At 41.4% G+C, this 22556-nt stretch overlaps 2 protein-coding genes across 4 annotated transcripts in view; one reads left to right on the plus strand and one right to left on the minus strand.

The window, feature by feature from the left end:
• The window catches only part of LOC121585346 (histone-lysine N-methyltransferase 2A), a 57659-nt gene extending 39688 nt beyond the window's left edge, over positions 1 to 17971 (minus strand). For 2 of the 3 annotated variants that reach the window (XM_045213310.1, XM_045213309.1), the window contains exons 1-5: positions 17602 to 17971; positions 10969 to 11047; positions 897 to 5120; positions 520 to 713; positions 180 to 293 (exon numbers count right to left, since the gene is read on the minus strand). In XM_045213310.1, coding sequence (XP_045069245.1) covers positions 180 to 293; positions 520 to 713; positions 897 to 5120; positions 10969 to 11047; positions 17602 to 17934 — 4944 coding nt within the window. In that variant the 5' untranslated portion in view covers positions 17935 to 17971. The remainder of the gene's footprint in view (positions 1 to 179; positions 294 to 519; positions 714 to 896; positions 5121 to 10968; positions 11048 to 17601) is intronic. The other variant, XM_045213311.1, reaches the window with a different exon arrangement.
• Positions 17972 to 18850: 879 nt separating this feature from the next.
• LOC121586133 (gamma-secretase subunit PEN-2) lies at positions 18851 to 22311 on the plus strand. Its single transcript, XM_041902632.2, has 4 exons — positions 18851 to 18980; positions 19401 to 19501; positions 21293 to 21397; positions 21706 to 22311. The coding sequence occupies exons 2-4, from the start codon at positions 19441 to 19443 to the stop codon at positions 21843 to 21845; spliced, it is 306 nt and encodes a 101-aa protein (XP_041758566.1). The 5' UTR covers positions 18851 to 18980; positions 19401 to 19440; the 3' UTR covers positions 21846 to 22311.
• Positions 22312 to 22556: the final 245 nt, after the last annotated feature.

A 22556-nucleotide genomic window follows, 5' to 3' on the forward strand; every position in this document is an offset into this window, starting at 1 on the left:
AATGTATTTATGACCAGAATTGGTGGGTCTTAGTGAGGAAAAAACAACATACTGATACTTTATTGAGTAAGAGAAAGAAACAAAGTAACATTCAGACACATTGAATAGCGAGACTGAGACACTGAACGTAAAACATGCAGAGAACAGCACAGACCAGGATGGTGTTTATATGCCCATACCTGTGACAGGGGAGGGTCAGTCATGTTTGAGGCAGCAGGCTCAAGCTGCTCTTTCTGTTTCCTCCTTTGTCTCTTCCCAGCTGCATCTCTGGAGCCAGCAGGCCCTGATAGAAGCTGCAGGTAACATGTTTCATCACTATGGGCTTACACAGGAAGCTCTCCAGAGATATCACAATATTGTTGTTAATGAATATCATCCTATTTAATGACAATGAAGGGAAACATAAAGCATATTCTGTATCAGAAAAAAATCCCATCATGCATGTTGTTTACTGCAAAAAATAACCGTCTGCATGCCCATTTTGATGTGTATTATTTTCATGAGTGAAACAATTATTACCCCTGAGGTCTTGAGTTGTTTCTGCTGGTCGATCTTGTTGAGCTGGACCTTGGCTTTCTTGAGCAGATTGAACATCCTCTTATTGGCCCCTGTGAGGCGAACTCTCTGGGTGGCTCCTTTCTCCTCAGCAGCAGCACGGTCAGCCTCAGCGATCATGTCCAGATGCAGCTCCTCTGGCTCAAGCTTTCCTGCTTCTGGGACAGAGAAAGTCCAAAAGGTATGCCACTTTACTTTCCAGGGTAGTTTAAGCAGTGAAAACCAAGTAACATACAAACAAACAAAAATACCAGGTTTACATAATGTGCAGTTATTTATCAAGCAAGCTAATGTTAAACAACTATCAGCATGAATTGGCTCATTGATGGCTCTTTGCTTACCTGCAAGACATTGTTCTGCATTTATTTTGTCTTCCTCTGTCAACTCCTCATGTTCTCCATATTGAAATGTTAAGAACTTTGAGTTCATAGTCCGAACACACACAGAGACTTTTCGCACAACCCCAGGACTATCAAGGTCCTCAATCTTGAGCTTGGATTTGCCTTGCTTGGATTTGGGTTTGCTTGGAGCTGTGATTGTGGGACGTTTCTTCAGACAGATGCTCTTGACTTCATCATCTAGACCTTCCGCTAGCACATGAACAGAAGATTGAAGAGTATTGCAAACACCATCTGTCATCATATTTTTTATTCTCCTTTTGGGAAGTCCTGGTTGCAGCTTCTTCAGTCGCTTGTACATCTTTAGGTGAGATGTTTGCTTGTTGAACTTGTAGGGCCTTTTATTTTTCTGAACCTCCTGGGGATCGGTTGATGGGTCAGAAGCAATTTGGAATTCTTTGGATAAAAGTAAAGTCTCATACTCGTTCTGTAGAGTTTTGTCCAGTGTATATACCTCCTCACCAGACTCTCCTGGCACATGCCACTTGAAACTGGGATTCCTCAAAAGGGACTTCCTCTTTCCAGACTGCTTTTCTGAGGATAAGCTGTCACTCACGTCAGTGGTTTCCTGTTCGAGTTCCTGAGTTGAGAACAAATCGACATCTAACTGCGCCTCATTTAGAAATTCTTCTTCGTCGATAGGCAGATCAGGAGTAAGCTCTCTACCTGTGCCATCTTCTCGTTTCCTTCCAGTGCGTGGGTGTAAGCCGAATAGTTGGCCTTTCTTCGGGGAGTTTCTACGTGGCAAAACGGACATGCCAGCATCATCCATAAACCTCTGTGGAGTCTTGATCACCCGTGAGGACCGGGCACTGACAACAGGCATGATGAAGTGCTTTATGTTTTTAAGGTACTTTGATTTACCAGGCTGGTCATCAAAAGCATCAGACTGTGGTTCATCATCCACAGTGTCTTGTATATCCTGCTCCTCCAAAATTTGCTGGGCGAGATCCATTTCTACCTGCTTAGATAGAGTTTTAGGCCTGGCTCTTGGTCTTTTGGTACCAAGGAACTGAAGGCTTGAATTGGGGACCTTTTTCCTTCTGTACTTCGTCTTGAGGATGCCAATGAGTTTAGAGCTTGCCGGTGTGGAAGCAGCCTCTGGGGAGGAAACTTCCTTTAGGTCTACCTCGTCAACAGCTTCAGGTACCTTACCTTCAGGCGATTTACTCTCATCACTCTTTATCCCTCTTGGCCTCTGCCTTTGTTTCTGCCTCTGTCCAATCAAGGCTCTTCGCTTCTTTTTGCCATGTTTGAACAGACTTCTATGACGGCATGGTTCTGTCTGTTCAATAACAGGGTGCTCTAACAGCAGTACCTTTCCACTCACTAGTGGCTGGGTCTCTGGCTCCACCTTCACCTCTGGTTGAGTGTCAGCCAAAGTCACAGGTTCAGATAGGGCTAATTCTAGGTTTGGAATTTCAGATGATGTTGGTGTCTTTCTTGACTTCTTTCTAATTGAAAGGCTAGAAGTTCTTCTCCTTCTAGGTTTAGAGACAACAGACAATGTGGAGACCTCCCCTGTCTGTGGTTCAGATGGGGCCATCTCTGTGTTTGGAGTTTCAGATGATGTTGGTATCTTCCTTGACTTCTTTCTAATTGAAAGGCTAGAAGTTCTTCTCCTAGGTTTAGAGACAACAGACAATGTGGAGACCTCCTCTGTCAGTGGTTCAGATGGGGCCATCTCTGTGTTTGGAGTTTCAGATGATGTTGGTGTCTTTCTTGACTTCTTTCTAATTGAAAGGCTAGAATGTATTCTCCTAGGTTTAGAGACAACAGACAATGTGGAGACCTCCTCTGTCTGTGGTTCAGATGGGGCCATCTCTGTGTTTGGAGTTTCAGATGATGTTGGTGTCTTTCTTGACTTCTTTCTAATTGAAAGGCTAGAATGTATTCTCCTAGGTTTAGAGACAACAGACAATGTGGAGACCTCCTCTGTCTGTGGTTCAGATGGGGCCATCTCTGTGTTCGGAGTTTCAGATGATGTTGGCGTCTTTCTTGACTTCTTTCTAATTGAAAGGATATAATTTATTCTCCTTCTAGATTTAGAGACAACAGACAATGTGGAGACCTTCTCTTTCTGCGGTTCAGATGGGGCCATCTCGGTGTTTGGAGTTTCAGATGATGTTGGTGTCTTTCTGGACTTCTTTCTAGTTGAAAGGATAGAATGTATTCTTCTTCTAGATTTAGAGATAACAGACAATGTGGAGACCTCCTCTGTCTGTGGTTCAGATGAGGCAAACTCTGTGTTTGGAGTTTCAGTGGGTTCAGGTAACATCTGTGTCTTCCCTGGCCTCTTTCTAACTGAACTCGAACTTCTTCTCCTTCTAGGTTTAGAGACAACAGACAATGTGGAAACCTCAGTCTTCAAAACCTTATCGGTCTGTGGTTCTGCTTCACTGGCAGGTTCCTCAGATGGATGTTCCGCATTTGGACTTAATTTAAGCTTGTGTTTGTGGGTTGTCCAGGGTTTATGACTTCCACGCTTCTTTCGTGGTGTAGAAATCTTTGCCGACCTTCTCCTCCTTGCTTTGGGAGTAGTCACAGCATTTGTGTCTGATAAAGTAATTTTTTCATCCAGAATTTCAATTGACTCTTTTGTGATTACCAGTATATTTTTTTCTTCAGGCGCAGGACTAGTTTGCTGGATCAAGAATGATGGTTTTGAGCGTTTAGGTTTACCGGGTGAGGATACCTTTTTTATCTGAAGGGGTGGAACAGCCTTTGCCACAGTATCACAACAGTCAGTTGGTTGAGTGGTCTCCTCTGGATGTGGTTGCGTTACCCGTCCCACTTCAACATGAAGAGAGGACTTATCCTCAAGAGACGAAGCCTCCTTAGTCTTCTTCTTGGAAGACCTCTCATTATGTGTGTGCTCAGCATCTCTGGAGGTGGTAAAACTCGTGGCCTCTTTCTCTTCAGGGTTCTCTACACTCTCGATCACACTGGGTTCAAAAAGAGAGGCTTTGTCCAATTCAGTGGTATTCCGCTGCTTCTTTGTTCCGTTGACAGTATTTCCAGAGCCCTGCACTTGGGTTTCCTTGCTTTTCCCCTTAACCAATGTAAGTGTCCACACAAACTTGCTTCGTTTTTTCTTACGAGAGGAGCCCTTACTGTCAGACCGAGATGAGCCTTCCAATTTGGGGTTTCTGATTCTAATCAGCTTAAAAGTTGGAATCCCGATTATGTCATCGTCATTTTTAAAAGCCAGACCATCATTGGATTCAAAAATTTGCTTTTCAGGTTCTGTGGCTAATGGAACATGGATTTCTGTGACCATCTTCTCTTCTTGATGTGCCTTGCTTTGTTTACGTCTACTCTTTCTGGATGGTGGTTTGGCTTCCTCTATTCTTGAAACCTCTAACAAGGACTCTGCCAGACATACTTTGTCATTGCTCTGGTTTTTTGATTCTGTTACAAGGCCTCCATGTGTTTCGGAGGGTGGATTAGTAGTTCTATTTCTTCTTCGGATCACCAGTTTATTGACTTCAGTGCTAACCTCTGTGGTTCTTTCTTTCCGTTTGAATTTCTTAATGTCAGTTTTTGGCTCCGCATTTCCACTTCCCAGTGCAATGTCCTGTTTGCCTGTTGATTTTCTACCCCCCTCTGATTTTTGGTCATCAACCTCCCCAACTTTGGCCCCACTTTGAACACAGGGTTCAGTGATCTTGGAGGCAGATCTACCACGCCTCCTTGCAGGTATGGCTCCTCTGCCTCCCTCATCCTCAGTGCCATTCAGATGCTGTGCCTCATCAGCTTGTGTGTCGGTCTTTAATTTGACATGGGCACTGGAGATCTGGTCACCTTCGACATCATTAGCTTTTGACTGAAAATTAAATCCTTTTACCTTCAGCTTCTCCACAGATTTTTGACGTCCTCCCTTTTCCTTTCTCACCGTCTTCTTGGCCACCAACTTGATGGTAATCCTTGGAGTTGACGTTGCCCCGTTTTTCACAGGACGCCTCTCCTTTGCTGGGTTTGAGTGCTTGTTTTTTGAACCCTTCCTACCATCCTTGGAAGGCACTGCATCTGGAGGAATTGCACAGTGGACTTCTTGTGAAGATTGTGCATCTTCTTTAGGAGTTGGAGTCTCCTCTGTCTCTTTTGGGGTGACTACAAGAGGTGGCTTCTCTCGTATCCTTCTTGATTTTGTTTTGACAGGATCACCTTATGGAGGAAAAGAACAAATGAGAGAGGAAATTACTATCATATCTAAGATGATGTACAATGCCTCCAGAAAGTATTCATACCCCTTGACTTATACCAAATGTTGTGTTTCAGCCTGAATTCAAAATGGATTCAAATGAAATTTCTCACCCATCTACACACAATACCCCATAATGAAAAAGTGAAAACATGTATGAAAAATGATATAACAAAATGATAATAATAAAAAAGTTTGCTAATTTATTGCAAATGAAATACAGAAATTAATTTACACAACTATTCACACCCCTGAGTAAATACATGTTAGAGTCACCTTTGGCAGCGATTACAGCTGTGAGTCTTTCTGGGTGAGTCTAAGAGCATTGCACCCCTGGATTGTACAATATTTGCACATTACTCTTTCTAGAATTCTTCAAGCTGTCAAGTTGGTTGTTGATCATTGCTAGACGACCATTTTCAAGTCTTGCCATTGATTTTGAAGCCGATTTAAGTCAAAACTGTAACTAGGCCACTCAGGAACATTCAATGTCGTCTTGGTAAGCAACTCTAGCGTATATTTGCAGAGGTGGAAAAGGTACCCAATTGTCATACTTGAGTAAAAGTAAAGATACTTGAATAGAAAATGACTCAAATAATAGTGAAAGTCACCCAGTAAAATACTACTTGAGTAAAAGTCTAAAAGCATTGGGTTTTAAATATACTTAAGTATGAAAATTCCTTATATTAAGCAAACCAGACAGGACCATTTTCTTGTTTTTTTTCATTTCCGGATAGCCAGGGGCACACTCTAACACTTAGACATAATTTGATGACAAGCACACCCACAACATGATGCAGCCACCACCATGCTTGTAAATATGAAGAGTGGTACTCAGTGATGTAGTGTGTTGGATTTGCCCCAAACATAACACATTGTATTCATTTATTTGCCATATTTCTTGCAGCTTTACTTTAGTGCTTTATTGCAAACAGGATTCATGTTTTGTACAGGCTTCCTTCTTTTCACTCTGTAATTTAGGTTAGTATTGTGGAGTAACTACAATCTTGTTGATCCATCCTCAGTTTTCTCCTATCACAACCATTAAACTGTAACTTTTTGAAAGTCACGATTGGCCTCATGGTGAAACTCCTGAGCGGTTTCCTTCCTCTCCGGCAACTGAGTTAGGAAGGACGCCTGTATCTTTGAAGTGAATGGGTGTATTGATACACCATCCAAAGTGTAATTAATAACTTCACCATGCTCAAAGGGATATTCAGGGTCTGCTTTTTTTATTAATCTACCAATAGGTGCCCTTCTTTGCGAAGCATTGGAAAACATCCCTGGTCTTTGTGATTGATTCTGTGTTTGAAATTCACTGCTCGACTGAGTGACCTTACAGACAGTTGTATGTGTGGGGTAAAGCAATGAGGTAGTCAATCAAAAATGTGGAAAAAGTCAAGGGGTGTGAATACTTTGCGTAGTTTAAATGAGACATTCCAAAATAATTTCCACTGCATTAACATTTCCATTGGAGAACTGTTTATATTCACTGGTAACACAGAATTACCCTTGTACCTTAGAGATTATGACTTGGTAGTTTAACTGTACAACCAGATAATGCTCTGAATCTGTATACTTTACCCATTCAATAATTGAGTAGGGTTGGGCGGTATACTGTATACCGGGGTATTTGGAAATACCCACAGGATGGTTTTCATATACTGTCAAAACTATTTATTTGAAGTTTTTGAATACATTAAAATATTTGCAGCTACTTTTTAAGTAAATACCTGCAGTCAACTTGTACGATACGTTAGGAGATAAAGCAGATAACATTCTTCATTTCTCCAGTCACATTTTTCATTATGAAGCTTACCATATTTCCCAGAACAGCAGCAAGGCATTTGTTTGTTGTAAAGAACACAATGGGAGAAAGCGGGAGCTGGTGAGTCCATAGTATTCTATATCTCTATCGGTGGTGAGTCTCTCTCTGCTGTGTGGTGCACGAGGTGATAAAGTTACACTTGTATGCAATTCACTACTAAATGTTTGCCATCAGATATCTTAACTGTCTAAGATGTGCTATACTCTCCAGCTGTGTATTTGGTTACTTGTTAGTTATCTAAGTACAGTGAGGAGAACAAGTATTTGATACACTGCCGATTTTGCAGGTTTTCCTACTTACAAAGCATGTAGAGGTCTGTAATTTTTATCATAGGTACACTTCAACTGTGAGAGACGGAATCTTAAACAGAAATCCAGAAAATCACATTGTATGATTTTTAAGTAATTAATTTGCATTTTATTGCATGACATAAGTATTTGATACATCAGAAAAGCAGAACTTAATATTTGGTACAGAAACCTTTGTTTGCAATTACAGAGATCATACGTTTCCTCTAGGTCTTGACCAGGTTTGCACACACTGCAGCAGGGATTTTGGCCCACTCCTCCATACAGACCTTCTCCAGATCCTTCAGGTTTCGGGGCTGTCGCTAGGCAAAACTGACTTTCAGCTCCCTCCAAAGATTTTCTATTGGGTTCAGGTCTAGAGACTGGCTAGGCCACTCCAGGACCTTGAGATGCTTCTTACGGAGCCACTCCTTAGTTGCCCTGGCTGTGGGTTTCGGGTCGTTGTCATGCTGGAAGACCCAGCCACGACCCATCTTCAATGCTCTTACTGAGGGAGGAGGTTGTTGGCCAAGATCTCGCGATACACGGCCCCATCCATCCTCCCCTCAATACGGTGCAGTCGTCCTGTCCCCTTTGCAGAAAAGCATCCCCAAAGAATGATGTTTCCACCTCCATGCTTCACGGTTGGGATGGTGTTCTTGGGATTGTACTCATCCTTCTTCTTCCTCCAAACACGGCGAGTGGAGTTTAGACCAAAAAGCTCTATTTTTGTCTCATCAGACCACATTACCTTCTCCCATTCCTCCTCTGGATCATCCAGATGGTCATTGGCAAACTTCAGACGGGCCTGGACATGCGCTGGCTTGAGCAGGGGGACCTTGCGTGCGCTGCAGGATTTTAATCCATGACGGCGTAGTGTGTTACTAATGGTTTTCTTTGAAACTGTGGTCCCAGCTCTCTTCAGGTCATTGACCAGGTCCTGCCGTGTAGTTCTGGGCTGATCCCTCACCTTCCTCATGATCATTGATGCCCCACGAGGTGAGATCTTGCATGGAGCCCCAGACCGAGGGTGATTGACCGTCATCTTGAACTTCTTCCATTTTCTAATAATTGCGGCAACAGTTTTTGCCTTCTCACCAAGCTGCTTGCCTATTGTCCTGTAGCCCATCCCAGCCTTGTGCAGGTCTACAATTTTATCCCTGATGTCCTTACACAGCTCTCTGGTCTTGGCCATTGTGGAGAGGTTGGAGTCTGTTTGATTGAGTGTGTGGACAGGTGTCTTTTATACAGGTAACGAGTTCAAACAGGTTCAGTTAATACAGGTAATGAGTGGAGAACAGGAGGGCTTCTTAAAGAAAAACTAACAGGTCTGTGAGTGCCGGAATTCTTACTGGTTGGTAGGTGATCAAATACTTACAGTGGGGAAAGAAAGTATTTAGTCAGCCACCAATTGTGCAAGTTCTCCCACTTAAAAAGATGAGAGAGGCCTGTAATTTTCATCATAAGTACACGTCAACTATGACAGACAAAATGAGAAAAAAAATTATTATATCTATTTTTATGAATTTATTTGCAAATTATGGTGGAAAATAAGTATTTGGTCAATAACAAAAGTTTCTCAATACTTTGTTATATACCCTTTGTTGGCAATGGCACAGGTCAAACGTTTTCACATACTGTTGCTTGTATTTTGGCCCATTCCTCCATGCAGATCTCCTCTAGAGCAGTGTTGTTTTGGGGCTGTCGCTGGGCAACACAGACTTTCAACTCCCTCCAAAGATTTTCTATGGGGTTGAGATCTGGAGACTGGCTAGGCCACTCCAGGACCTTGAAATGCTTCTTACGAAGCCACTCCTTCGTTGCCCGGGCGGTGTGTTTGGGATCACTGTCATGCTGAAAGACCCAGCCACGTTTCATCTTCAATGCCCTTGCTGATGGAAGAAGGGTTTCACTCAAAATCTCACGATACATGGCCCCATTCATTCTTTCCTTTACACTGATCAGTCGTCCTGGTCCCTTTTCAGAAAAACAGCCCCAAAGCATGATGTTTCCACCCCCATGCTTCACAGTAGGTATGGTGTTCTTTGGATGCAACTCAGCATTCTTTGTCCTCCAAACACGACGAGTTGAGTTTGTACCAAAAAGTTATATTTTGATTTCATCTGACCATATGACATTCTCCCAATCCTCTTCTGGATCATCCAAATGCACTCTAGCAAACTTCAGACGGGCCTAGACATGTACTGGCTTAAGCAGGGGGACACGTCTGGCACTGCAGGATTTGAGTCCCTGGCGGCGTAGTGTGTTACTGATGGTAGGCTTTGTTACTTTGGTCCCAGCTCTCTGCAGGTCATTCACTAGGTCCCCCCGTGTGGTTCTGGGATTTTTGCTCACCGTTCTTGTGATCATTTTGACCCCACGGGGTGAGATCTTGCATGGAGCCCCAGATCGAGGGAGATTATGAGTGGTCTTGTATGTCTTCCATTTCCTAATAATTGCTCCCACAGTTGATTTCTTCAAACCAAGCTGCTTACCTATTGCAGATTCAGTCTTCCCAGCCTGGTGCAGGTCTACAATTTTGTTTCTGGTGTCCTTTGACAGCTCTTTGGTCTTGGCCATAGTGGAGTTTGGAGTGTGACTGTTTGAGGTTGTGGACAGGTGTCTTTTATACTGATAACAAGTTCAAACAGGTGCCATTAATACAGGTAACAGTGGAGGACAGAGGAGCCTCTTAAAGAAGAAGCTACAGGTCTGTGAGAGCCAGAAATCTTGCTTGTTTGTAGGTGACCAAATACTTATTTTCCACCATAATTTGCAAATAAATTCATTAAAAATCCTACAATGTGATTTTCTGGATTTTTTCTCTCTCAATTTGTCTGTCATAGTTGACGTGTACCTATGAGGAAAATTACAGGCCTCGCTCATCTTTTTAAGTGGGAGAACTTGCACAATTGGTGGCTGACTAAATACTTTTTTCCCCCACTGTATGTCATGCAATAAAATGCAAATTAATTACTTAAAACTCATACAAATGTGATTTTCTGGATTTTTGTTTTAGATTCCGTCTCTCACAGTTGAAGTGTACATATGATAAAAAATTACAGACCTCTTAGTGCTTTGTAAGTAGGAAAACCTGCAAAATCGGCAGTGTATCAAATACTTGTTCTCCCCACTGTAAGTGGCTGAATTAATAAGGAGACGGGTGGTTAGCTTTCTGCCGTGTTTGATAAGTCAAAGAGCTCTGGATGAATCATCTGTACAGTTGCCATTTTTTCCCTGTGCTTCCAACTAGCATTTTTTCCTCCTCTTCGTTCTTCTCCCCTCTTCTCAGTGTATACGTGCTGTTCTTCAGACAAACATGTATTACAACTTTGTTTATTTGCACAATTTCTCTCGTCACTTTAGCTTGTAAATGTCCACACTGAAAATGGCTACTAGCTATACTTGAGTAACTTTATGAGCTGGATTTGCCAGTCTTTGCAATTGGTTTGTTTGTTTGCGCTCGTTAGCATGTAGCTAAAAGCGTCTATGAGAATTCGCTATTACGTGTTCTAATTTTGTAAACAGACTCCCAATGGGACTTTTTTTTGCGTTTTTAGCGCCCATTGTGTGCTATGCCAGTAATACCGTAAATCCCGGGATGGCAGAAGAACAGTATGGAAATCTCAATACCGCCCAAGAATAATAGATAGGTGGCAAGGGATGGGCATAGGTGTAGAATAGGCTAATACTTACTTTTGAAGGGATTATGTCTGGACCGTACGGGGCCTTGATATCCTTTACAATCAGATTCAAATCCTGTGAAATCCTCTCCCTGAAAAGCAAGGACAGATTATTAACTTTGGACACCCAACGTTCTTTTTCCAACTGTTTCACAATTTTCCATAACATCACAACAGTTTGATACCGAATATGCATTTGAAATTGATGAATAGTAGTTCACATGCAACAATTAGGCCTAAAAGCTTTGACAACTTGACAATGACCTAACACACACACACACACACACACACACACACCAAAACACAACTAGGCCTATGCAACTGACTGCTAGTACAAGTACTGTTGACTACAGAAGCTTTTTTATATCCCAACCTTGAGGGAGAACAGTGGCATGGCAATCTAAAAAAAATGTACGTTTGATTTGTGTAATGTCATGTAGTGAGTGGGCAATTCCATGGTAACGGAATTACGCTGAGACTCCGATTTTTCACTTTAAAATGTATGCTAAACAAAAACCATTGATTTCAAAGTTGAACAAACCATACAACTCTATGCACAAGGACTACTTTGAACAATTTACACAAAACATTTCACAAAAACACATTTACGGCAAGAACTGCGCAGATGCTAAATTTGGTAACAGTAAAATCTCCCTCTATTTTTCACACAACCACATTTTCCAAAAACTCTTAAATATCTGCTCCGAATTAAGATTCACAGATGTTTGCAGAGAGAATGGGGTGTCAGCTATGACATGACACCTTGACTTTGAAAAATCTATTTTGGTTATTGAATACACTACGTGAAGTGAATTTACAACCGGTAACAGAACTATGATAACGGAATTACATAATGGTTCACTGATCTGTACTACACAGAAATGCATAATTATGGATATGAATGTCACTCTTCATGGTGATGTATCCTGAATTAGGTACACAAACGTAAAAATATGCAATATCATACATTGCATATATGGGTATTATTCTACACATTGGCCATTATTCTCATGATCTCCGCCCCCAAACAAGAACAAATTTGGTTGGTCCGGATCAAATCTGAACCAATCATAGACTTCTATGTAGAGTACAGTACAGCACATCACAGTTCAGTACAGTACAGTATAGTTCAGTACAAGGGATGCAAATGTCGGTCAATTTTGCTGCTGACTAACCAACCCTCATTAACCGGTCAATAAAACAGTTACATTTTTCCAAACAGTAAAATGGCGTGACCATCCGAAAATATGCATGGAAAAGGAGCTGACGTTTTTCATTAAGAGCTTAATGCAAACATGCAACAATAGCAAGCCTATCGTCTTACAGTCAAAAGGCTATATATAGCCTATGATGGAACATGCAACTCTTGTAATGAAGCAGCAAATAAAACGTACATTTTCAAACATTTGCCTAAATGCATTATGCGGGAAAAAACATTCTAAACAGCGCACCTAATGCGAGCGGTTCCATGTGTGACAGAGATTAAAATCTCTGTTAGAAACCTATAGACTAATAAGCATGAGCGGTCAAATGTATTTTCGGCTGCTAACCAATTAACGGTTAACTGTTAAGATCCCTATTCAGTACAGTAGACTTGTGTGCTCTACTGTACCAAACTCTACTGTACCAGGGGTGGCGTTAGTTCAGATATCTGCATTTTAAACCATTTCCCATGCGTTTTATGTTGAAAGACAGTGATTTTTTGTTTCAATAGGGTGATCAGGGGCATGCAACTATAGTTCTCCTTCACAGAAAATACATTAGCGCAACACATACGGCCATCACATTTATATTGTTTACAGTGAGGGAAACAAGTATTTGATCCCCTGCTGATTATGTACGTTTGCCCACATGATCAGTCTATAATTTTAATGGTAGGTTTATTTGAACAGTGAGAGACAGAATAACAGCAACAAAAATCCAGAAAAACGCATGTCAAAAATGTTATAAATTGATTTGCATTTTAATTAGGGAAATAAGTATTTGACCCCTCTGCAAGACATGACTTAGTACTTGGTGGCAAAACCCTTTTTGGCAATCACAGAGGTCAGATGTTTCTTGTAGTTGGCAACCAGGTTTGCACACATCTCAGGAGGGATTTTGTCTCACTCCTCTTTGCAGATCTTCTCCAAGTCATTAAGGTTTCGAGCCTGACGTTTGGCAACTCGAACATTCAGCTCCCTCCACAGATTTTCTATGGGATTAAGGTCTGGAGACTGGCTAGGCCACTCCAGGACCTTAATGTGCTTCTTCTTGAGCCACTCCTTTGTTGCCTTGGCCCCCAAAGCATAATTTGTAAGTCGCTCTGGATAAGAGCGTCTGCTAAATGACATAAATGTAAAGTTTCCACCTCCATGTTTGACGGTGGGGATGGTGTTCTTGGGGTCATAGGCAGCATTCCTCCTCCTCCAAACACGGCGAGTTGAGTTGATGCCAAAGAGCTCTATTTTGGTCTCATCTGACCACAACACTTTCACCCAGTTCTCCTCTGAATCATTCAGATGTTCATTGGCAAACTTCAGACGGGCCTGTATATGTGCTTTCTTGAGCAGGGGGACCTTGCGGGCGCTGCAGGATTTCAGTCCTTCACAGCGTAGTGTGTTACCAATTGTTTTCTTGGTCACTATGGTCCCAGCTGCCTTGAGATCATTGACAAGATCCTCCCATGTAGTTCTGGGCCGATTCCTCACCGTTCTCATGATCATTGCAACTCCACGAGGTGAGATCTTGCATGGAGCCCCAGGCCGAGGGAGATTGACAGTTCTTTTGTGTTTCTTCCATTTGCGAATAATCGCACCAACTGTTGTCACCTTCTCACCAAGCTGCTTGGCGATGGTCTTGTAGCCCATTCCAGCCTTGTGTAGGTCTACAATCTTGTCCCTGACATCCTTGGAGAGCTCTTTGGTCTTGGCCATGGTGGAGAGTTTGGAATCTGATTGATTGCTTCTGTGGACAGGTGTCTTTTATACAGGTAACAAGCTGAGATTAGGAGCACTCCCTTTAAGATTGTGCTCCTAATCTCAGCTCATTATCTGTATAAAAGACACCTGGGAGCCAGAAATCTTTCTGATTGAGAGGGGGTCAAATACTTATTTCCCTCATTAAAATGCAAATCAATTTATAACATTTTTGACATGCGTTTTTTTGGATTTTTTGGTTGTTATTCTGTCTCTCACTGTTCAAATAAACCTACCATTAAAATTATAGACTGATCATTTCTTTGTCAGTGGGCAAATGTACAAAATCAGCAGGGGATCAAATACTTTTTTCCCTCACTGTATAATAGAAAGAACGTTTACAAAATGCATCAAGATACAGTATCTTATGCCTGCTCTTCTTTTTCGCAGAATGCAGAATTCTGCATTAACGCGTACTGAACTATACTCTACTTTTATTTACTGCACCCAGCTGTGCTTCACTGTACTGTGCAAACTTGTGAAACATAGACGTCTATGATTGGTGATCGGACCAAATCTGAACCAATCATGGACGTCTATGTTTGGGTCAAATCAAGGCCGGTCCAGACCAACCAAAAAAAACGACATCTGTGGACGTTGAAATCAAGGCCGGGGCGGACTGACCAAATTTCAACGTCCATGGATATCCGGTGTCGGTCGGTGCTCAGTGGGTTCAGATGCTAGTTACAGTAAATGGAAAGAAAGGGGTCTCATGGGTAGTTGTTAGTAAGAGCCGGGAGAGGTAACATTAACTGGGGGGGAGGTGGGGGGGGCAAAACATACAGCGCATTCGGAAAGTATTCAGACCCCTTGACTTTTTCAACACAAAAAAAATTGTTATAGCCTTATTCTAAAATGGATTAAGTTGCTTTTCACCCCCCCCCCATCAATCTACACACAATAGCCCATACTGACAAAGAAAAAACAGGTTTTAGAAATGTTTGCAAATGTATTAAAAATAAAACAGAAATATTACATTTACATAAGTATTCAGACCCTTTACTCAGTACTTTGTTGAAGCACCTTTGGCAGCGATTACAGCCTCGAGTCTTCTTGGTATGACGCTACAAGCTTTGCACAGCTGTATTTGGAGAGTTTCTCCCATTCTCCTCTGCAGATCCTCTCAAGCTCTGTCAGGTTGGATGGGGAGCGTCACTGCACAGCTATTTTCAGGTCTGTCATGTGCCTATTACAGATGAATGGCCTCCGTCTGGCCACTAACATAAAGGCCTGATTGGTGGAGTGCTGCAGAGATGGTTGTCCTTCCGGAAAGTTCTCCCATCTCCACAGAGGAACTCTGGAGCTCTGTCAGAGTAACCATCTGGGTCTTGGTCACCTCCCTGTCCAAGGCCCTTCTCCCCAGATTGCTCAGTTTGGCCGGGTGGCCAGCTCTAGAAAGAGTCTTGGGGGTTCCAAACTTCTTCCATTTAAGAATGATGGAGGCCACTGTGTTCTTGGGGACGTTCAATGTTGCAGACATTTTTGGGTACCCTTCCCCAGATCTGTGCTTCGACACAATCCTGGCTCGGAGCACTACAGACAATTCCTTGCTCTGACATGCACTGTCAACTGTGGGACCTTATATAGACAGGTGTGGGCCTTTCCAAATCATGTTCAATCAATTGAATTTACCACAGATGGACTCCAATCAAGTTGTAGAAACATCTCAAGGATGATCAATGGAAACAGGATGCACCTGAGCTCAATTTCGAGTCTCATAGCAAAGGGTCTGAATACTTATGTAAATAAGGTTTCTGTTTTTAATGTTTAATCAATTTGCAAACATTTCTAAAAACCTGTTTTCGCTTTGTCATTAGGGGGAATTGTGTGTAGATTGATGAGGAAATATATTTTTTAAATCCATTTCAGAATAAGGCTGAATACTTTCCGAGTGCACTGTAACAGTATGCCAGTGGGAGAGAGGACAGTAGCAGGTGATTCAACTGTGGTTTGTGACTACTATGATTTCCCATTGTTGACAATTGCTGTAATTCCATTAATGATTGCTAATAATTGATAAACAACAAAAAAAATATCAGTAAAAACACTAACTATTTGGTAGGTCTACCTTTACTTGTTACTTCTGTGAACGTTCATTATCCTCCCTCCACATGAGGGAGAGAAATTTTAAAATATCTTAAAGATGTGGGATTTTGGTAATGGAATTACAAGGCACAAGGAAATGTTTCTTCAACTTAAAGGCAAATAGTTTCTCTAAAACTAAATATGATTTTTGATATTAGTTGGCAGGGGGTCTTTACTTCAACATTGTGTTTTGATGTATTTCTAATACCTTTTATGACTTTCTGGTAGATATTTTTTAAGATCCCTTTTCCATCTATTTGACCATAAATCAAAGCTATTACTTATGCCTAATTTGTAAAATGACATGTATTTATTTTTATGCATCTGTGCCTTCATTTTCCAAAAATATAGACTCTTAGCTTTCATTTGACACGCAATTTGATATGCTCCTACAAACTTCACGTTGGTGCTCATGGGTCCTTTTACATGGAAATGACCAAGTATAGTGTTATAGGTTACTGCCTTCTTGGAATAGGTCTCTCATGTCAAATGTTTGGGATCATTGGGATGACCTGTAGATTATCGTGCTAGTCTTGAGCACCAAACTATACCATTACAAACCCAAAACAAGTGCACGGGACAAGCCATTATATCAACTAGTTAAGTTAATCATTCACAAACAGTCCAAGCACATCTTTTAAATTCTCTCCTCCTCCAGGTAATGCCTCGCCATCCATGAACAAAGCTGCATTACCAAGAAACCAGCAGCAATTTACCCAGTCATGCCTGGGAACTTGGGAGGGGTTGGAGGCCTCTAGCTACATCTGCTACATGCCTGTTAATATGCAAATAAAGTCGATATTATGGCAGCAGCATTTTGTCAGCTAATGTAGAGCTAGGGTCCAAGCCAGATTATCAACATATGAATACTTGCAGTCATTAGGTAGGCCTAGGTCATTTATATGTCAAATCGAAACATCTAATATGCTTTTGAGTGGTGCTCCTCTCTTGCTTGTAATGAAAACATTTTTTGGACTGCATCTCACATCATCACAAATTTACCCACTACCGGGTTTCGTTATCATAGTTTTCCCTCCAATGACTTCTCCAACAAGCTAGTTACATTAGCAAGCGTTACATTAATTGACTCAGTGACTGTGACAAAAAACGGACCTGGGTGACATTCTGCAAGCCATGTTTTTGAAAGGAACGTGAAATGATCCCCATAAACGGTAGTTAGCTAGCTATCATAGAGAGTAGTTATGACGTAGCCCCTCCCCCTCTTGAATTCATAGAAACATTTATGTAGCTACGTTCGTTACTCACTGCAGCAATTACAGGCATAAACCAGCTAAACGCCAACTTAAGACAAATACCTGGCTAGCTAGCGTAGGTGTAAGTTATTCGTGGTAAATCGTATGTCTAACTAACCATAGAACTCCAATGCAGACAAACATTACATTAGCCTTCCCCTTCTTTGTTAGTTAGCGCTATTGACGAACATCCCATGAAGTGGCTACTGCTAACGTTAGCTAGCTAACTAATGTTGACACTTATAGCAAAGTATTATGAAACGGAGCTAACTCTACAAGACACACACACAAAACTACACACCAACATAGGTAACCAAAATGACATGATAAAAGAAGCAAAAAAATACTAACTCCAGCAGCGATTTGGGCTCTCACCTCTTCGCTCCCACTTGAGCTGTACCCAGCCTCCGCTAGGTTCTTGTGGTTCGACTCTATCCCAAGTAAGCGCAAGTGAGACTGGTCCTCGTTTAACGATAGTACCAGGCTTGTGGGCCTTGGGCCTCCAGCATTAGTCGCATCGTCAGCTTCTGCCCCTGATCGGTCGAGTTGCCATCGCTTCTCAGAACGCAAGCGGCTGCGAGACGACCAAGGCCGACCAGGGAAGCGACCTCGGGGTGCAGCAGTACCAACTTGCCCTCCTATGGCAGCCGCGGTTGCTGATCCGCATCCCGCTGCCGCCATCATAGCTTCAAAAACAACACCGATAGCAACTTGAGGTGAGACAAGAGGGAAGGCGCGAGATAGGGAGGGGGGGGGACCCCGCAAGGCTGCCGGGAAATGAAGTATTTCCACGGGAAAGCTTCACAGGGTAACTTGCAAATCTTTATTTAAATGATGATTGAAATTTATAGGAGTGGTGTGTGCAATGCAATATACTTTGTAATGCAAGTAATAAACCCATTTGATATTAAACAAAGGACACTTTGCTCGATCATCGTTTGATTACAACCATTACGATTATTGATAATTAACTACAAGGCCCAGCTTACCTCCATGCAAAAAAAATACACATTTTGTGAATGGCCATCTACGGCTGTACCAAGATTTTTAAGGCTTGTCCCTATAACTCAGTGGCCGAGCGGCTTGTCCTCGTCTTCTGATATGATCATACTGAATGAACCACTGTAGATTATGTGCGCGCTCCTTACATGAGAGAGAGTCAATGCACTTAAATCAAGCTCTAAACATAATTTGAAAATAAGAGAGTCAATGCAATTAAATCAAACTCTAAACATAATTTGAAAAGAAGAATTATACATCCACAAGTCTAGGCCTATATTTTTTGCATTGATGAGAGGAGAATTGTGGGGGGATATAGGCTGTATATTGCAATACACTTCACTGATGGAAATTATTCACAGAATGAGACATGCAGGTTTACAGTAATTTTGCAACTGCAAGGCACATATTTTGCATATCTTTTGCATGGCAATTCAGATCATCTGCACTGTCAGCAATCATAGGTGATTTACTACGAGCAAAAGTTAATTACACTTTTTAAATATATTTTCATTTAAATGCCAAAACATAAGTTTTCTATGTACGCTAGCTGAACTACATTACCCACAATGAATTGGGGGTGCCAGTGTGGACGTCACATCCCCCTCTACAGAAAACTGGAGCAGGAAGCAGAGGGGAAATGCTTTTTTGTGTTGATGTTTTGAGCTGTTTAACGTTAAATTCTCGAGCAATTTAGAGCTATTTGACGTCTATATAATTAAAGATTACAGGTAAAAGCCTCTGCAAATATGATTAATGCTGTCTTTTCTGTAATAGTGGTTCCTATAGAGGAATATTGCTATTAACATTGTAGCATATTTAGTTAGCCATCCAGCTATCTTAGCGCAGATATCAGCACGCAGTATTTTCGACTGCTTTAACAAAACTTAGCTACTAGCCTACACATTTTCCCTCAAAATACTTCAATAGTTCGCAACAGTGGTGTTGAAATATGTTATTTTATCGCGGATCTGTGTAATCTGGGCAGATAGCCAGGCCAGAGTTGAGTGGGATCACAAGACTTGTTCCCGCTGTTATCGATAGGGGGCACCCTCGTATATTACAGACGGGCAGTTCCATGTAGACGAAATGTGCCAGTCTAGATCTTCATCAGACCCTCTCACTTTTATACTCTTCCTTCATACTTCAAGGTCTCTTTGAAAAGCTGTCAATACGAAGGGGGAAATCAACATGAACCTAGAGCGCCTTCCCAATGAGGAGAAACTCACCCTCTGCAGGAAATACTATTTAGGTAAGTTGGTAAGAGTGAACCACTAAGTGCTGTTCTTCTCTAATTATAAGTCACGTGACCAGGGGATTTCTATCCACTGGCATGGTTCAAAGATAAAAACATTGCATGAACTATCCAATGTTACTGTTGTGAATTGATGTTTTCACAATGTTGTGTGTGTATGTATATATATATATATACACACACACTACCATTCAAAAGTATGGGGTCACTTAGAAATGTCCTTGTTTTCGAAGGAAAATCATTTAAAAATAACATCAAATTGATCAGAAATACAGTGAAGACATTGTTAATGTTGTAAATGGCTATTGTAGCTGGAAACGGCTGATTTTTTTTATGGAATATCCACATAGGCGTACAGAGACCTATTATCAGCAACCATCAGTCCTGTGTTCCAATGGCACGTTGTGTTTGCTAATCCAAGTTTATCATTTTAAAAGGCTAATTGATCATTAGATAACCCTTTTGCAATTATGTTAGCACAGCTGCAAACTGTTGTGCTGATTAAAGAAGCAATAAAACTGGCCTTCTTGAGACTAGTTGAGTATCTGGAGCATCAGCAATTGTGGGTTGGATTACAGGCTCAAAATATCCAGAAAAAAAATAACTTTCTTCTGAAACTAGTCAGTCTATTCCATGCAAGAAATTGCCAAGAAACTGAATATCTCGTACAACGCTGTGTACTACTCCCTTCACAGAACAGCGCAAACTGTCTCTAACCAGAATAGAAAGAGGAGCAAGAGGACAAATACATTAGTGTCTAGTTTGAGAAACAGACGCCTCACAGGTCCTCAACTGGCAGCTTCATTAAATAGTACCCGCAAAACACCAGTCTCAACGTCAACAGTGAAGAGGCGACTCCGGGATGCTGGTCTTCTAGGCAGAGTTGCAAAGAAAAAGCCATATCTCAGACTGGCCAATAAAAATTAAAGATTAAGATGGGCAGTCTGAGGTATGGATTTTTCTTTGCAACTCTGCCTTGAAGGTCAGCATCCTGGAGTCGCCTCTTCACTGTTGACATTGAGACTGGTGTTTTGCGGGTACTATTTAATGAAGCTGCCAGTTGAGGACCTGTGAGGCATCTGTTTCTCAAACTAGACACTCTAATGTATTTGTCCTCTTGCTCAGTTGTGCACCGGGGCCTCCCACTCCTCTTTCTATTTTGGTTAGAGCCAGTTTGCTCTGTTCTGTGAAGGGAGTAGTACACAGCGTTGTACGTGATCGTCAGTTTCTTGGCAATTTCTCGCATGGAATAGCCTTCATTTCTCCGAACAAGAATAGACTGACGAGTTTCAGAAGAAAGTTCTTTGTTTCTGGCCATTTTGAGCCTGTAATCGAACCCACAATGGCTGATGCTCCAGGTACTCAACTAGTCTCAAGAAGGCCAGTTGTATTGCTTCTTTAATCAGCACAACAGTTTGCAGCTGTGCTAACATCATTGCAAAAGGGGTTTCTAATGATCAATTAGCCTTTTAAAATGATAAACTTGGATTAACAAACACAACGTGCCATTGGAACACAGGACTGATGGTTGCTGAAAATGGGCCTCTGTACGCCTATGTAGATATTCCATTAAAAATCAGCTGTTTCCAGCTACAATAGCCATTTACAACATTAACATTGTCTACACTGTATTTCTGATCAATTTGATGTTATTTTAATAGACAAAAAATTGCTTTTCTTTCGAAAACAAGGACATTTCTAAGTGACCCCAATCTTTTGAACAGTAGTGTATATAATATATAATGCAAGAATAATGTAGTAATACTGTAATTACTCTCTCTATCTCAGGGGGATTTGCTTTCCTTCCGTTCCTGTGGCTGGTGAATGTGGTGTGGTTTTTCAAAGAGGCCTTTGTAAAGCCAACATATACTGAACAACTCCAGGTCAAAACATGTGAGTGTCAATCAGCCAATCAGAGTCTATGTACACAGAGAAAGTGCTGTGAATTAATATAGCTAAAGATTCCTGTACAAATTATTAGTAGTCCAGGTTTCTTGTGGCTCATCCACATACTGGATAAATAATACATTTATGTTACAGGTTGTGTGTCTTATGAGATGTAGGCCTATGGTCGATGAGATAAGATGATCCAGCTAAAACATAAAGTTGGCTTTGTATTAGTTTAACATTAGTTTAAGTATCAGTTAAAGCGTGCAGTTTCTAAGCAAACATGACTACAATAAATTACATCTCTCTTTCAGATGTAAAGCGATCAGGGCTGGGGTTGCTACTGTGGGTTGCAGTACTCACCACATGGATAACCATATTCCAACACTTCAGAGCAGAATGGGGTGAGGTGGGCGACTATCTCTCCTTCACCATTCCACTTGGCATTCCCTGAGACAGACAAGGCAGGAAACAAGAAAGCTTCCTCAGTCCACTCTTTGTCACTGATGGTCCACTCATACACACCAAATCATGTCCCATATACTGTAGCTAGAACTATTCTCATTAGGCTAAAACTGTACCTGAGATGTGTGGCTACTGTATAAAACTTGACCATAACAGAATAATAGACAGATCTAACATAGGTTGAAATAGTTAAATGTGTAGTTGATCTCAATGGATAATCATGGTAATTTTTTCTGGCCTTTAATGAGTGGGAAGATGTCCTATGAACACTGCACCTTTCCCCCAAATTGTGTCTAGTGTGTGGATGTCTCAACACGTTTGAGTAAGTTTGGAAGGTTATACAGGCGAATGGTATGTATGACAAAAATAAATCGCAAATTCATTAACTTTCTAAATGAAACGGAAGTGTATGCCTTTTTTTATTTGTTGTAATAAAGTATTAAGGTTAGATGCTGGATTGTGGTCTAGTGTGCATTTTATTAGACATTTGGCTCATATGGATATTATGAGTAATATGATGGGTATGTGCATAGCTTTGGATAACAATATCCAATTGGCTTTGTGTTTAATATGTGAGTATTTGTAACACTGAGTGCTCACGATTACAACATACTTTTCCCAGATAATTAATTCATAGGCTCCTTTGAACTCTCACAGTGTAAACAATTCCAACAGTGATGAGATATTAGCCAGTAAAGTA

Source organism: Coregonus clupeaformis, unplaced genomic scaffold (genome assembly GCF_020615455.1).
Source record: "Coregonus clupeaformis isolate EN_2021a unplaced genomic scaffold, ASM2061545v1 scaf0096, whole genome shotgun sequence".
In the NCBI taxonomy this organism is placed as follows: Eukaryota; Metazoa; Chordata; class Actinopteri; order Salmoniformes; family Salmonidae; genus Coregonus; species Coregonus clupeaformis.

Excerpts from the sequence above, each read along its gene's own strand:
- LOC121586133 (XM_041902632.2), top strand. The coding sequence starts at position 19,441 with ATGAACCTAGAGCGCCTTCCCAATGAGGAGAAACTCACCCTCTGCAGG. Across the intron at positions 19,502-21,292 it reads CTGCAGGAAATACTATTTAG|GGGGATTTGCTTTCCTTCCG; the intron begins GTAAGTTGGTAA and ends TCTCTATCTCAG. Across the intron at positions 21,398-21,705 it reads ACAACTCCAGGTCAAAACAT|ATGTAAAGCGATCAGGGCTG; the intron begins GTGAGTGTCAAT and ends TCTCTCTTTCAG.